This window comes from Hypanus sabinus, chromosome 28 (genome assembly GCF_030144855.1).
Source record: "Hypanus sabinus isolate sHypSab1 chromosome 28, sHypSab1.hap1, whole genome shotgun sequence".
Taxonomy (NCBI): Eukaryota; Metazoa; Chordata; class Chondrichthyes; order Myliobatiformes; family Dasyatidae; genus Hypanus; species Hypanus sabinus.
The window spans coordinates 5,765,644-5,779,799 of record NC_082733.1 but is presented as its reverse complement, the minus strand read 5'-3'; the positions used below and the strand labels follow the sequence as shown (position 1 = coordinate 5,779,799).

Sequence of the window (14,156 nt, the reverse complement as noted above, 5' to 3'; positions counted from 1 at the left end):
CTACGCGCATGCACACTGGGCAGAAAGAATGGAACTAAAACTCCACAACCCAGAAACAATCTCACTACAGTATTTGTGTATTTATTTTTCTTTTTTTTTTGGGATCTACTGGAGAAGTCTCAAAGATCGACTAGTTGATCGCAGTTGACGGGTTGGCGACCACTAATCTACACCATTGAGAAATAGCCTACAGATATTGTGATCACATGTAAAGTTTCTATCAATTCTGTTTATTGCTTGAATGCCAATAAAAATTGGACAAAAACAGATAATATTTTGTGCTTAAATGGCACAAATTTACTTTGAATTTACAATATCACAGCTTAGACAGATTAGGAGAATGGGCAAGAGAGTGGCAAAAGAAATACAATGTTGGAAAATGTATGGTCATGTACTTTGGTAGCAGAAATACATGTGCTGATTCTTTTCTAAACGGGGAGAAAATCCAAGAAATCCAAGATGCAAAGGGACTTGGGAGTCCTTGTGCAGAACAGCCTAAAGGTTAACATGCAGGTAGAGTCAGTGGTGAGGAAGGCAAATGCAATGCTAGCATTCTTTCAAGAGGTCTAGAATACAAGAGCAGGGATGTGATGCTGAGGCTTTATAAGGCACTGGTGATGTGTCACCTTGAGTATCGTGAACAGTTTTGGGCCCCTCATCTTAGAAAAGATGTGCTGGCATTGGAGAGGGTCTAGAGTTGAAAGACTAGTCAGAGTAGATGTGGAAAGGATGTTTCCCATGGTGGGAAGTCTAGGACAAGAGGGCACATTCTCAGGATAGAGGGGCGCCGTTTTAAACAGAGATATTTCTTTAGCCAGAGGGTGGTGAATTTGTGGAATTTGTTGCCATGTGCAGCTGTGGAGGCAAGGTTGTTGGGTGTATTTAAGGCAGAGATTGATACGTTCTTGATTGGACATGGAATCAAAGGTTTTGGGAAGAAGGCTGGGAACAGGGGTTGAGGAGGAGAATAAACAAGGATCAGCCGTGATTGAATGGCAGAGCAGACTTGATGGGCCAGATCAATTCTGCTCTATACCTTCGGTCTTATATAATGGAAATTAAATTGAACTATAAAGAAATCTTACGGGATGCACAAAGCAGATAACATTAAAAAAACAATAGACAATAGATAGGAGTAGGCCATTTGGCCCTTCTAGCCAGCACTGCCATTCACTGTGATCATGGCTGATCATACACAATCAGTACCCCGTTCCTGCCCTCTCCCCATATCCCTTGACCCTGCTATCTATAAGAGCTCTATCTAACTCTGTTTTGAAAGCATCCAGAGACTTGGCCTCCACTGCCTTCTGGGGCAGAGCATTCCACATATCCACCACTCTCTGGGTGAAAAAGTTTTTCTGCATCTCTGTTCTAAATGGCCTACCCTTATTCTTCAAATGTGGCCTCTAGTTCTGGACTAAAGTTGAAGATTACGTGAAGTAGCTGATAATGAGCATTGTGGCGCAACCTGAGAGCGATAACTACCATTATGATAAGTAATAACTTGCAGATTAACATTTTCCTTAAAATCCTGTCACCTGAGGTACTAATATCTTTAACCATTTTTCGGCAGTCTGAAGTACAGGAGCCTCAGGACCCACACCACCAGGTTTAGGAATAGTCATTATACATCAACTATTAGGCTCTTGAACCAGAGGGAAGAACATCACTCCCTCTAACACTGAACTGTTCTCATAGCATTTGGACTCACTTTCAAGGATTCTTGATCTCATGTTCTCAATTTTTATCGCTTATTTATTTTTTATTATTTTGTTTTTTCTCCTCCTTTTGTATTTGCACAGTTTGTTGTCTTTTGCACATTGGTTGGTTGTATGTCCTGTGTGCGGTTTTTCATTGATTCTATTGTTTCTTTGCATTTACTGTGAATGCTTGCAAGAAAAGAATTTGTACTGGATATAAAGATTGTAACGTTATAAATTTTTTCCCCAATAAACATAATTTTACTCTGAAGGGAAGTCAATTATATTAATAATAAAGTTTTCTATGTACATATAAATTATAGCTTTCATTTGCAAGTTGAGTTTATCTTAAACCAAAGATGAAAAGCCAAGGCCCAGAAAGTAGAGCATAACCTAGGTTTAAAGAAGAAAAATGGAACCTGGGGATCAGTTTTTCAGCAATACCACCTTTCGGTCCACCTGAGTAGAATTCAAAATTTAAAGTGCATTTATTATCAAAGTATATATACAGTGCCTATAAAAAGTATTCGTAGAGTGGAAGTTTTCATGTTGTTTTACAACTTTGAATCACAGTAGATTTAATTTGGCTTTTTTGACACTGATCAACAGAAAAAGGCTTTTGTGTCAAAGTGAAAACATCTCTACAAAGTGATCTAAATTAATTACAAATATAAAACAAAAATAATTGATTACATTAGTATTTACCTCCCTGCCTTTAATATAACACTCCAAATCATCACTGGTGAAGCCAGTTGTTTTTTGAAGTCACATAATGGAGATTTGTTTTTAGAGACCTGTGTGCAGTCAAGGTGTTATAATTGATTGTAGTAAAAATATTTTTATTACACAATGAAGACAAAAGAACACTCTGCGAAAAGGTTTTTGAAAAGCACAAGTCAGGAGATGAATACAAGAAAATTTCCAAGTTTCTGAATATTCCTTGGAGTATAGTTAAATCAATCATAAAGAAATGGAAAGAATATTGCTCAACTGTAAATCTGCCTAGAGCAGGCCATTGTCAAAAACTGAGTGACTGTGCAAGAAGGGGACTAGTGAGGGAGGCCACCAAGAGACCTCTGACAACTCTGGAGGAGTTCGGGCTTCAGTGGCTGAGATGGGAGTGACTACATACAACAACGTTTGCCTGGGTGCTTCACCAGTCAGAGCTTTATGGGAGAGTGGCAAAGAGAAAGCTACTGTTCAAAAAAAAAAACCTCACATGAAATCTTGGCTAGAGTTTGTGGGACACTCTGAAGTCAGCTGGAAGAAGGTTCTATGGTCTGATGAAACCAAAATTGAGCTTTTTGACCATCAGACTAAACGCTACACTGCACATCATCAAAAACGTACCATCCCTGCCATAAAGTGTGGTGGCCCTGGAAGGCTTGTAAAGGTAGAGGGTATGCAGCAAAATACAGGGAAATCCTAGAGGAAAACCTGATGCAGTCTACAAGAACACTGCGACTTGAGAGAAGATTTGTTTACAGCAAGATACTGATCCCGAGCATAAAACCAAAGTTACACAGGAATGGTTTAAAAACCCCAGAGTTAATGACTTGAAGTGGCCAAGTCAGAGTCCAGACTTCCATCCAATCGAGAAACTGGCTGGACTTGAAAAGGGCTGTTCACTCATGATCCCCATGCAGTCTGACAGAGGTTGAGCAGTTTTGCGAAGAAGAATGAGGAAAAATTGCAGTGTGCAAATGTGCAAAGCTGGTAGAGACCTATCCACACAGACTCAAGGCTGTAATTGCTGCCAAAGGGGTATCTACTAAATACTGACTTGAAGGCAGTGAATACTTAATACGATCAATTATTTTGTGTTTGTAATTATTTTAAATCACTATAGAGATCTTTCACTTTGAAAAAGTCTTTTTCTGTTGACCAGTGTCAAAAAAAGCCAAATTAAATCCACTATGATTCAATGTTGTAAAACAATAAAACATGAAAACTTCCAAGGAGGGTGAATACTTTTTATGGGCACTGTACATCATAGCATGATATTCTTTTTCTTGAAGGCACTTGCAATTGAACAATGAAATAAAATAGAATCAATGAAAAAGACTACATAGAAACAAAGACTGCAAACAGCCAATGTGCAAAAGAAGATCACTGTGCATAAATAAATAGACAGATGGATAGATGGTGAGAGCATGAGTTGTTGACTCCTTGAAAGTAAGCCCATTGTGGAAACAGGTTAGAGTTGAAGCGAAGGTAGTTATCAATGCTGGTTCAGGAGTCTAATGATTATAAGATAATAACTGTTCCTGAACATGGTGGTATGGGATCTTAAGGTTCCTGTACTCCCCTTGCTGATGACAGCAGCAAGAGGTGAGCATGGCTCGGATAGTGGGAGTGTTTGATGATGGATGCTGCATTCTTGTGGAAATGCTTCTTGAGTTTTACTCAATGGTGGGGAGGAATTTGCCTGTGTTGGACTGAGCAGTATCCACTACTTTTTGTAAGTTTTTCCATTCTTGGGCATTAGTGTTTCCATACCAGGCCATGATGCAACTAGTCAGAATATTTTCCACTGTGCATCTATATAGGTTTTTTAGATCTGAATCTGTGCAAACTTCTGATAAAATAGAAGCACAGCTGCCCCTTCTTTGTAATGGCAGTTACGTGCTGATCCCAGGATAGATCCTCTGATGTGATAACGCCAAAGAATTTTACATTACTGATCCTCTTTACCTATAATCTCCTAATGAGGATTGATTCATGGAACTTTGGTTTCTTCTTCTTTTAGTTAATAATCTACTCTTTGCTTTTACTGATGTTGAGTGAAAGGGTGGTGGTTGTGGCGCTGTTGAGCCAGATTTTCAGTCTCTCTCTTATATTTCTTCACCACCTTCGATTCAGCTAACAGCAGTGGTGTCATCAGCAAACTTAGGTATGGCATTGGAGCTGTATTTAGCCTCACGGTCATAAATATAAAGCAAGTAGAACAAGAGACTAAGCACCCATTCATATGGTGGTGGTGATTGTGGAGGAAGTGTTGTTACCAATCCATACTAACTAGGGTCTGCAAATGAGGAAATCGAGGATACAGTTGGACATTGAAAACTTTGCCATGCTCCAAAAAATTAATTCAGAGCAGATAATTATAATAAGGTTCAAGCTGAAAGGTACAAAAGTGCAGAAACTTCAAGATGATCTTGGGAATTTGAAATATTGAAGCAACTAAGCATTTTGTTTTTAAAAGTATCTTCTACCATGTTAAAATTATCTTCTAATTATCATTGTGTTGATTAGGTAAACTAGATTATTCTTGTACCTTCAAATGTTGTTTAAACTTTTAATATCTTGTCCAGAAAAAGGGAGTTTACCGTTGCAGCAAATGTAAGCTTCAGTTTCTAACCTGTAAAGAAAAGGTGGATCATAAGACTCAACACCATAGGACATTTCGAAAACCTATACAATTAGAAGGTCTACCTCCTGGCACAAAGGTAGGATTATTGCACTGATATGTCACGTATGTATTATGAATGTCACATTTATTTAATACTTGACAATTTCATAGCTTTTAAATTGTTTCATCTTAACATTGTTTTGATTAGTTTCATGATTATATGATTTGTTTGTAATTCATAAAACAAAAGAACAATTATTGGTGTTATTAAATCATCTGTGATGCATAAAAACACTTGTAATTTGTACCCCTTATATTGATCTTTTATTGAAAAAGCTTATTTTAAATGGAGTAATCTTTTCCACAGCCTGCATAGAGCTTAGGTAGCAGATTAAGTTGCAGCCTTTTACAGCCAATCTGTTGGAGGAATTCAGTGGGTTGAGCAGCATCTGTGGGGGTCAAAGGAATTGGTAATACTTTGGATCCAAATTTGCATCAAGACTGAGAGGGGAGATGGTCAGTTTAAAGGGGAGAAGTAAGTAATACTATAGAAGTCACAGGTGATTGTTAGACTGAGAAGGGGAAAGAGATTATGGGTAGGTTGTAGAGGTGGATATGGGAGATATTGGCAGGTGAATGATTGGTAGAGGCAGACAAAAGAGGCTAAGAAAAATGAGAAGCTACGAAAAATGAAGGAAGATGTGAGGACAAGAGTGTTGAAATTGGAGACGGCTCCTAGGGGGAGATAAGCAAAAACACAATGGGCTGACTACTAATGCTGGAGTCTGTTAAGTAAAGGAGGCTAGAATGAGAACACCATTGGGGAGAGGAGGGAGACAGAAATGGGTGATGGGGATTGGAGGAGGAGTATGTGGGAAAAGAACGAAAATGGAAGGACCAGAGGAGGATTGGAAGGAGGATTGGAAGGAGAATAGGCTGACAAGCTGGAAAAGAGACAAAAAAAACCCAGAAGGGAGGGTTACCTGAAATTCGAAAACTCGATGTTATGCCATTTGATTGTAAACTGTCCAGGCGGAAAACAACGTGTCATTCTTCCGTTTTGCACTGAGCTTCACCCTGATAGTGAAGGAGGCCAAGGATGGACATTTCACTGTGAGAATGGGAAGGGGGGTTGAAATGGCATGCAGCTGGGATTTTGAGATTGCCATTGTGGATAGAGCCTTTTTTAGCACCTTCACTGCCAGTAAAATCTGCTAATTTTGCTATTGGTTCTCTGTCTTTACAACATTTGAGCTTTGTATTTGCATAGAATTACTTTACCCCCAGTATATTGTTTTCTCAAGTTGTTTTTAATTTGTTTCCCCTATGCGTTTCTTTGTGTTAGATAGGAATGACTGATGCATTGACATGGATTATTATATTCATGGTCATCTTCTGCAGTTGCTTTACATAGTCACAGAAAGAAGTATCTGATTTATAAAGTTTAATGAAAATAAAATTGTAGGTGTCCTTTGAGGTTATTTTTGTCTATGTAACAGTTATGCATTGAGTTCCAGAATGGTGGGATGGTAATATCCCTATTTAACCCACGTATTTTAAATTGTCGTTTCCAGCACTTTCCATTCTATGGAAGTTTCTTCCAAGTATTCAAGTACATTTATTATCAAAGAATGTATAAGTTATACAACCCTGAGATTTGCTTGCTCACAGGTAGCCACAAAGCAAGAAAACCAAAAGAACCCAATTAAAGAAATAAAGAATAAAAATGAAAATAAAAGATCAACAAGAGAAAGAAAAAAAATACAAATCATGCGATCAACAGCACTCCAAACCAAAATTGAGTCTTCAGATCCGAACCCTGAAGTAGGCCCAAAGCCTCGCTTATCAGTGCATCATGTTAGTGAGAGCACAGCAACAGAGGCAGCCTTCTTGCCATGGAGGTTACCATCATGGAGAATGAGTGAAATTGGCTCTCATCCCGACCAGTACCCTGTCTTTTCAGTCTCTCTGGACCAGCAGTTAAATAGTCCAAACAATGGAACAGCGAAAGTCTCCAGCCCCCTGGAGAGAGGAGTGAAAATTGTGGAGAGTGAGCAAAATAGGCTCTTGCCTCTGATGTAGTCTGGCGCTTATATTGTCTAAACAGCACAATAGGACCTGGGCACAGATGCTGCAAAAGGTTCTGGACCTAGACCACACCACCCAGTGATTTGCTCCGGGCCCAGCCTGAAGCTATCCTTAAGCTCTTCAAATCAGCTTGGCACCCAGAGTAACCCAACCTTGCACCTGGGCCTGTTGCAGTGTGCAGTGTGATTTAGAAAATGACAATAAAACTTTTCTGGCTGAAAATTAAAAAACAGCAGATGATTGAAGTGTGAAATTAAACAGACCTGGGCACTGGCTCAATGCAGTTGCGCAGCTCATTTATTTCCTCAGACTGGCTCTGCACAACTTTCTGTACTTGACTTTCACATTTCAGTTTTTGATTGTAAGCGGGGAAAGAACACAGCCTGATGATCTGAATTTCCAAAATGTAGGCAATGGTTGGAGTAACTGGCATTTTTGGTTGTGTAGCAGTGGTTGGGATGTTTGGGCTTCTGATGAGACAGGAGATGTATTGATAGATTTGGCAGGACACTCTTGAAGTTGGCCTGGTTGAAGTCCTCAGCTCTGATGAACAAGGTTAATGAGGTGCATCATTTCAAGGATGTTGATAGCAGAATATAGTTCATCATATGTTGATAGGTTTATTGAGAAAGTAAGAAGGCATGGGATCCAAGGGGACTTTGCTTTGTGGATCAGAATTAGCTTGCCCACAGAAGACAAAGAGTGGTTGTGGATGGGTCATATTCTGTACGGAGGTCGGTGACCAGTGGTGTTACTCAGGGATCTGTTCTGGGACCACTACTCTTCATGATTTTTATAAATGGCCTGGATGAGGAAGTGTAGGAATGGGTTAGTAAATTTGCTGATGACACAAAGGTTGGAGGTGTTGTGGATAGTGTGGAGGGCTGTCAGATGTTACAGTGGGACATGGATAGAATGCAAAACTGGGCTGAGAAGTGGCAGATGGAGTTTAACTCAGTTAAATGTGAGGTGGTTCATTTTGGTAGGTCAAATATGATGACAGAATATAGTACTAATGGTAAGACTCTTGGCAGTGTGGAGGATCAGAGGGATCTTGGGTTCCAAGTCCATAAGACACTCAAAGCAGCTGCGCAGGTTGACTCTGTGGTTAAGAAAGCATATGGTGCATTGGCTTTCATCAATTGTGGGATTGAGTTTAGGACCAAGAGGTAATGTTGCAGCTATATAGGACCCTGGTCAGACCCCATTTGGAGTACTCTCAGTTCTGGTTGCCTCACTACACGAAGGACATGGAAACCATTTAAAAAAAAGGTGCAGAGGAGATTTACAAGGATGTTGCCTGGATTGGGGAGCATGCCTTGTAAGAATAGGTTGCGTGAACTTGGCCTTTTCTCTTTGGAGCGATGGAGGATGAGAGGTGACGTAATAAAGGTGTACAAAATGATGAGAGGCATTGATTGTGTGGATAGTCAGAGGCTTTTTCCCAGGGCTGAAATGGCTAGCATGAGAGGGCACAGTTTTAAGGTGCTTGGAAGTAGGTACAGAGGAGATGTGAGGGGTAAGTTCCTTTTTACACAGAGAGTGGTGAGTGCATGGAATGGGCTGCCGGCGATGGTGGTGGAGACGGATATGATAGGGTCTTTTGAGTGACTCCTGGATAGGTACATGGAGCTCAGTAAAACAGAAGGCTACGGGTAACCCTAGGTAATTTCTAAGGTAAGGACATGTTTGGCACAGCTTTCTGGGCCCAAGGGCCTGTATTGTGTTTTCTATGTTTCTAATCATCAGTCTTCCTGGGATGGGAATATAAACTGCCAGTAGGATAGCCAAAGTAATGTCCTGCCGCAGACAGCAGAGGAAAAACTGAACCAGTACTACAGATCTGAGCAATCTGATGTAGAGAGAGCAAATAAACTAAAGCTGTTGAACTTAATATTGAGATGGGAAGGATGCAACATGCCCAGCTGGATAACAGCACTGTTTCTCAAGCTCATGCTCACTGTAGCAGGGCAGGAGACCACAGACAGTTCAGACTGGGGCTGGGAGAGAGAATTAAAATAGTAAACAACAGGAAGAAGGCCTTCTAGGCTGAACACAGGTGCTCTGCAAAGCAGTCACCCATTCCCTGTTGGTTTTTCCTATGTAGTAGACTGAATACTGTATGCTAGTTGAACTACAAGCGATTTATTGTTTTACCTATATTGTCATGGTCCCTGGATGGTGTGAATGGAAGTACAAGTGCTGCATCTCAATGCCATAAGCAGAGTAATAGTTGGTGGAAATGGAAGAGTAGACCATGTAGTTGAAAGTAGGGTGAGGGGAAGATGTATTTGCTTGTGGAATCCTGTTTAAGATGGTGGAAATTGCAAAAGATAGTATTTGAATGCAGATGGTGGCGCATTCAGACACAGTGGCCATCCAGGTCCAACCAACGGTATACTTGTTTGTTCTTAATACTTCTTTACTATCACAAGACACTGCTGCCTATTAAGAACATGGAATACTGCATGTTACCCTATCATTGAGTTGTTCGACAGTGGAGAAGCTGGATTTGGTGCAGACTTTGTTGCCTTCTGCTGCACGAAGGTGTCAGAATCAGTGTGTAGCCTTATAAATGGAGCAAGTGATTGGAAGACCCTATTTAACATTGGTAATGTAGAATGCTACACTGTGGAATGGCTCACTGGTTCATTGGAGAAACTGATGGCGGGGGAGCTGCGAGGCCTCGGTTGTAGAGTGGACTAAGCCCTCGTGCTACGGGGTTTGTCTCTTGCAGCCCCCCAGGGGAAGAGACGTTAGAAGTTGTGTAATACAGCATCAGTGCTAGGTTGTGGGCTGCTCCTTCCCTTCAGCACTGCCGTCCAGTGTTCGTTCAGTAAGAGACAAGCTGGATTGCATTCGTCTGTGGCTGCACTAATGCGAGATGATAGGTCTCATGTGGGCTTGTTCTTGCAAATAATTTCCCAAACACCATCAATCTACAGGATATGACACTCAGGGTCTTGGGCTATAATATTACGTTTTGTATGACTATATGTTTACTGCTGTCTTAATTATATGTGCTTTGTGCTGTATATGACTGTTGGTACAGTGTTTTGCACCTTGGCCCTGCAGGGACGCTGTTTCATTTGGGAATTTATGAATAGACGGAGAAATGTAGACTAGGGCAAGGACAGAAATTTTAGAAATAGTCAAGGGCTTAATCAACTGGTCGAAGAGAAGCTACACTCAGGAAGCAAAAAGACATCATACAGGCTCATTACCGGAGCAGATACAGTCAGGCCAGAGGAACTGGGAGAATACATAGGCTTTCTTACAAGAGGTAGAATGGCAGGAAGTTTTCTGGCTGGAAATGTATGCTGCTGTTGCACAAGATGTCTCTGTTCTACAAAGTTGCATGATAGTGACGGATTAAGTATTAATTGCTGCATGGCCTCCGTGACAAAACAACAGATAAACTCACATGGTTTGAACCTGCATTGAGAATCTGAACTCAGATTTATTTGAGAGATCTGTAAATAATAGCAAGTATTTTTACGTATGTTAGCTGGAAATTGAATTTTCTGTAATTCTGGAATTAGTTACTAATATCCTTTGGAAAAACAAAAATTTGTTTCTGCCCAGCTTGGCCTGTATGTTAGACCAGTCTCAAGTAGATTTCAAATTTCAAAGAATATTTATTATCTAAGTATGTATGCCATATACAACCTTGAAATTCATCTTGCAAACAGCCAGAAAACAAGAAAGCACAATAGAATTGATGAGAAACCTCACACCACAAAGCTAGTCATACACCCAGTGTGCAAAAAAGAAAGAACAAATCATATAAGCAATTTTTAAAGAAAGCAAGCAAACAATCCACAGAACATGAACCACGCGGTCACCAAAAGTAAGTCCACAGCTGCGTCGCCATTTCAGTGTTGCAGCTGATCCAGGAGTCCGATGGCTGCAGGCCACAGCTGTAGAGTCAGTTCAGTGCTAAAGCAAGTCAAGCCTCCTGGAGTAATGAGCTGAATACTAGTCTGTCCTTCACCCTTGGCCTTGATGACTTAATCTTTTTAATCTGTCTTGGTTTGTTATCCACTTTCAAGCCCAGGACCTGCCACTTCAACCCAGCCTGAAGATTCCATCTGGCTCCAATTCCGCTCCAGTAATCTGTCGCAGCCATACCTGCTTTCTTGAGAATCCAGTTCACTGAATATTTCAGGGAACCACAAAAACACCAAGTTGTAGAGACGATTCAAACACACCTCTCAGTACAGGCTGTGGATTGGAGTGATCATAGTCCTGAGAAAGTATATTTAGTAGAATTGATAGTAGTCTTGCTTGCTGCCAGCAAAGTGTTGCTGTGACTTGCCAGTGCCATCCTCGCACTCTATTTCTCACATTGGAGGAATCTTAACTGGCTGCTGAAATAACCTTACATTTGAATTGCATCAAACTGGTACCAGTCCAGGGAGAAGCCCTTACCATCAAATCTATCTCAATTTGTGCACAACTAACACTTAGAGTGAAGAAAGAAAAAAATTCCATGGTAACTTTCATTTCCCAAGCCAGCTACAGTGGTGCTGGAAAGTTTGTAAACCATGTAGCTTTTTCTCTATTTCTGCATAAATGTAACCTAAAATGTGATCAAATCTTCATGTAAATCCTAAAACTAGATAAAGAGAATCCAATTAAATAAATAACACAAAAAAGACATTATACTTGTTCATTTATTTATTGAGAAGAATGATCCAATATTACATATTTTTTTGGAAAAAGAATGTGAACCTTTGGGTAATGCCTTCTACAAAAACTATTTGAAGTCAGGTGTTCCAATCAATGAGATAAGATTGGAAGTGTGGGTTGTAGAGGTGCTTTCAGTAACTGGTGTGAACCCCTTGTACAGCAGTAACTTCAACCAGATGTTTCTGGTAACTGTTGATCAGTCCTGCACATCAGCTTGGAGGAATTTTAGGCCATTCCTCCGTACAAAATTGCTTTAACTCTGGGATATTGGTGGGCTTCCTACATGAACTGCTTGCTTCAGGTGACGGACTGCTACCCTGACGTTCTTCCGTAAAATGTCTTGATAGTATTTTGAATTCAATCGTTCCCTCAACGATTGCAAGCCGTCCAGGCTCTGAGGCAGCAAAGCAGCTCCAAACCATGATGCTCCTTCCGCTATGTTTTAGATCTGGTGTGAGGCTTTTGTGTTGGTATGTAGTGCCCTTTTTCCTCCAAACATAGCAATGAGCATTTCTGCCAAAAAGTTCAATGTTTGTCTCATCTGTCCACAGAACATTGTTCCAGAAGTGTAGGACATTCAGGTGGTCTTTTGCAAACTTGAGATGTGCAGCAATGGTTTTTTTTTGGAGAGCAACAGTTTTCTCTGTAGTATCCTTCCATGAACACCATTCTTGTTCAGTATTTTTCTTATGGTGGGCACATGAATAGAGACTTTGGCAAGAATAATGTTTTTTGTGTTATTTATTTAATTGGATTCTCTTTATCTAGTTTTAAAACGTGAAGATGTGATCACATTTTTGGTCATATTTATGCAGAAATAGAGAAAATTCTACAAGGTTCATCAACTTTCAGATGACATACTTCAATTACTTGTATGCTCTATCTCAAAAGTATATTTGCTGCTCAACAAATACAGAAGATTCAGCAAGGCAAGCCGTATCCAGATCAGTTAAATACTGATAAGTTAATTAGTTCCTTCAGATTTCCTTTGGAATACCAACTTGAAAATTTAGATATAACTTTAATTCATTTGTGTGGGTACAATAGCTAGAGAAATGACAGATGCCAAAGTGATTGTATTTGCAAAATGCATTTTATTGTATGAAAGAAAATACTACAAATCATGTGCTTAATCTTTCTTTTTTTTAATTGTAATAACATCTTTTATTGCTCTTTTAAACCTTTCAGGAAGTGCCAGAAGTCGGTTTTATTTTAATTAACAACCTATTTAATCTGACAGGTTACGATTCGAGCTTCCATGACACCTTATCCAGTTGGATCATCTTCCATGCCCTCAGTTAATTCTGCAACTAGTTCTGTGCTCCAGAGTTCATCTTCAGTAACAGTAAATACTAAATTATACCCATCAGCTATAAACCAAGTTACCACCATAGGAAATTCACAACCAGCTCCATACTTTAAAGAGGGAAGGAAGAAAAATCCAGCCAACAAGAAAATAACCAAACCTTTTACTATTGATCTTCAGTTTTTCAGGTAAACTGTCTTGTTTTATTTTTTTACATCATCTTTATTCCATTGTCGAAATAAGACCCATTAATCAATCCTAAGGAATAATAGTGTACTTAAATATCTGTATTGTGCAAGCTTAGGGATTCTTCTCATACTGAATCATACACAAAAAGTAAATATGCAATTCATATTTTCTGTGAGATATGTAGTTAATAATTTGTGTGCACATGTAGACACTTGTGTATTTTTGCTCGTACTTGATGCACATGTACGGCTGATCTTTGGAATTTTGTAACTTTTTTCTTGTTTATTTGCAGGGACAGATATGGTGTTCACAAATGTATTGAGTGTGACACAGAAATTAAAGAATTAACCAGTCATTTTGCCACTTACGCCCGTTGTTCCCTTTGTCGATTCAGAAGTAGTTGCAACAAATCTTATGTGACCCATATGATGAGGTAGGAAGAAAAGAGATTTTTTAAAAACTGCATCCCAAATTGAATACATTGGACTTAAGGTGTTATTAATATTACTTCTTCATTAATTTTCACTAATAGATTGTAACATTAAATAGTGATCTTTTAAAAATTAGTAGTTTTTCAAATGGTTTTGATTTCCTTTTTCCCCTCCACCACCAATCACTCCATTATAATGTAAATTCAGATATAAGACATGCAATATTCAGTTGTATGTTTGCTTGCTTTTTATGTTTATTGAGTTGACATGCTCCTCTGAACTTTCTGTTTGGCAGGAATAAGGAATTTAAGCTGTGCAGTGTAGCCCTTTTAAGCAAATAGTGATGTGAGATCTGTGTGCGACATCCTGCAACAAATTTCAGCCTTTCATTCCTAGCT

General features: G+C 39.6%; 1 protein-coding gene across 3 annotated transcripts in view; it reads left to right on the top strand.

Annotated features, from left to right (window-relative positions):
- Positions 1–14,156, top strand: part of LOC132382393 (zinc finger protein 280C-like) — a 127,229-nt gene that overhangs the window by 83,492 nt on the left and 29,581 nt on the right. For all 3 annotated transcript variants that reach the window (XM_059952542.1, XM_059952540.1, XM_059952541.1), the window contains 3 exons: positions 5,015–5,149; positions 13,073–13,326; positions 13,620–13,760. In XM_059952542.1, coding sequence (XP_059808525.1) covers positions 5,015–5,149; positions 13,073–13,326; positions 13,620–13,760 — 530 coding nt within the window. The remainder of the gene's footprint in view (positions 1–5,014; positions 5,150–13,072; positions 13,327–13,619; positions 13,761–14,156) is intronic.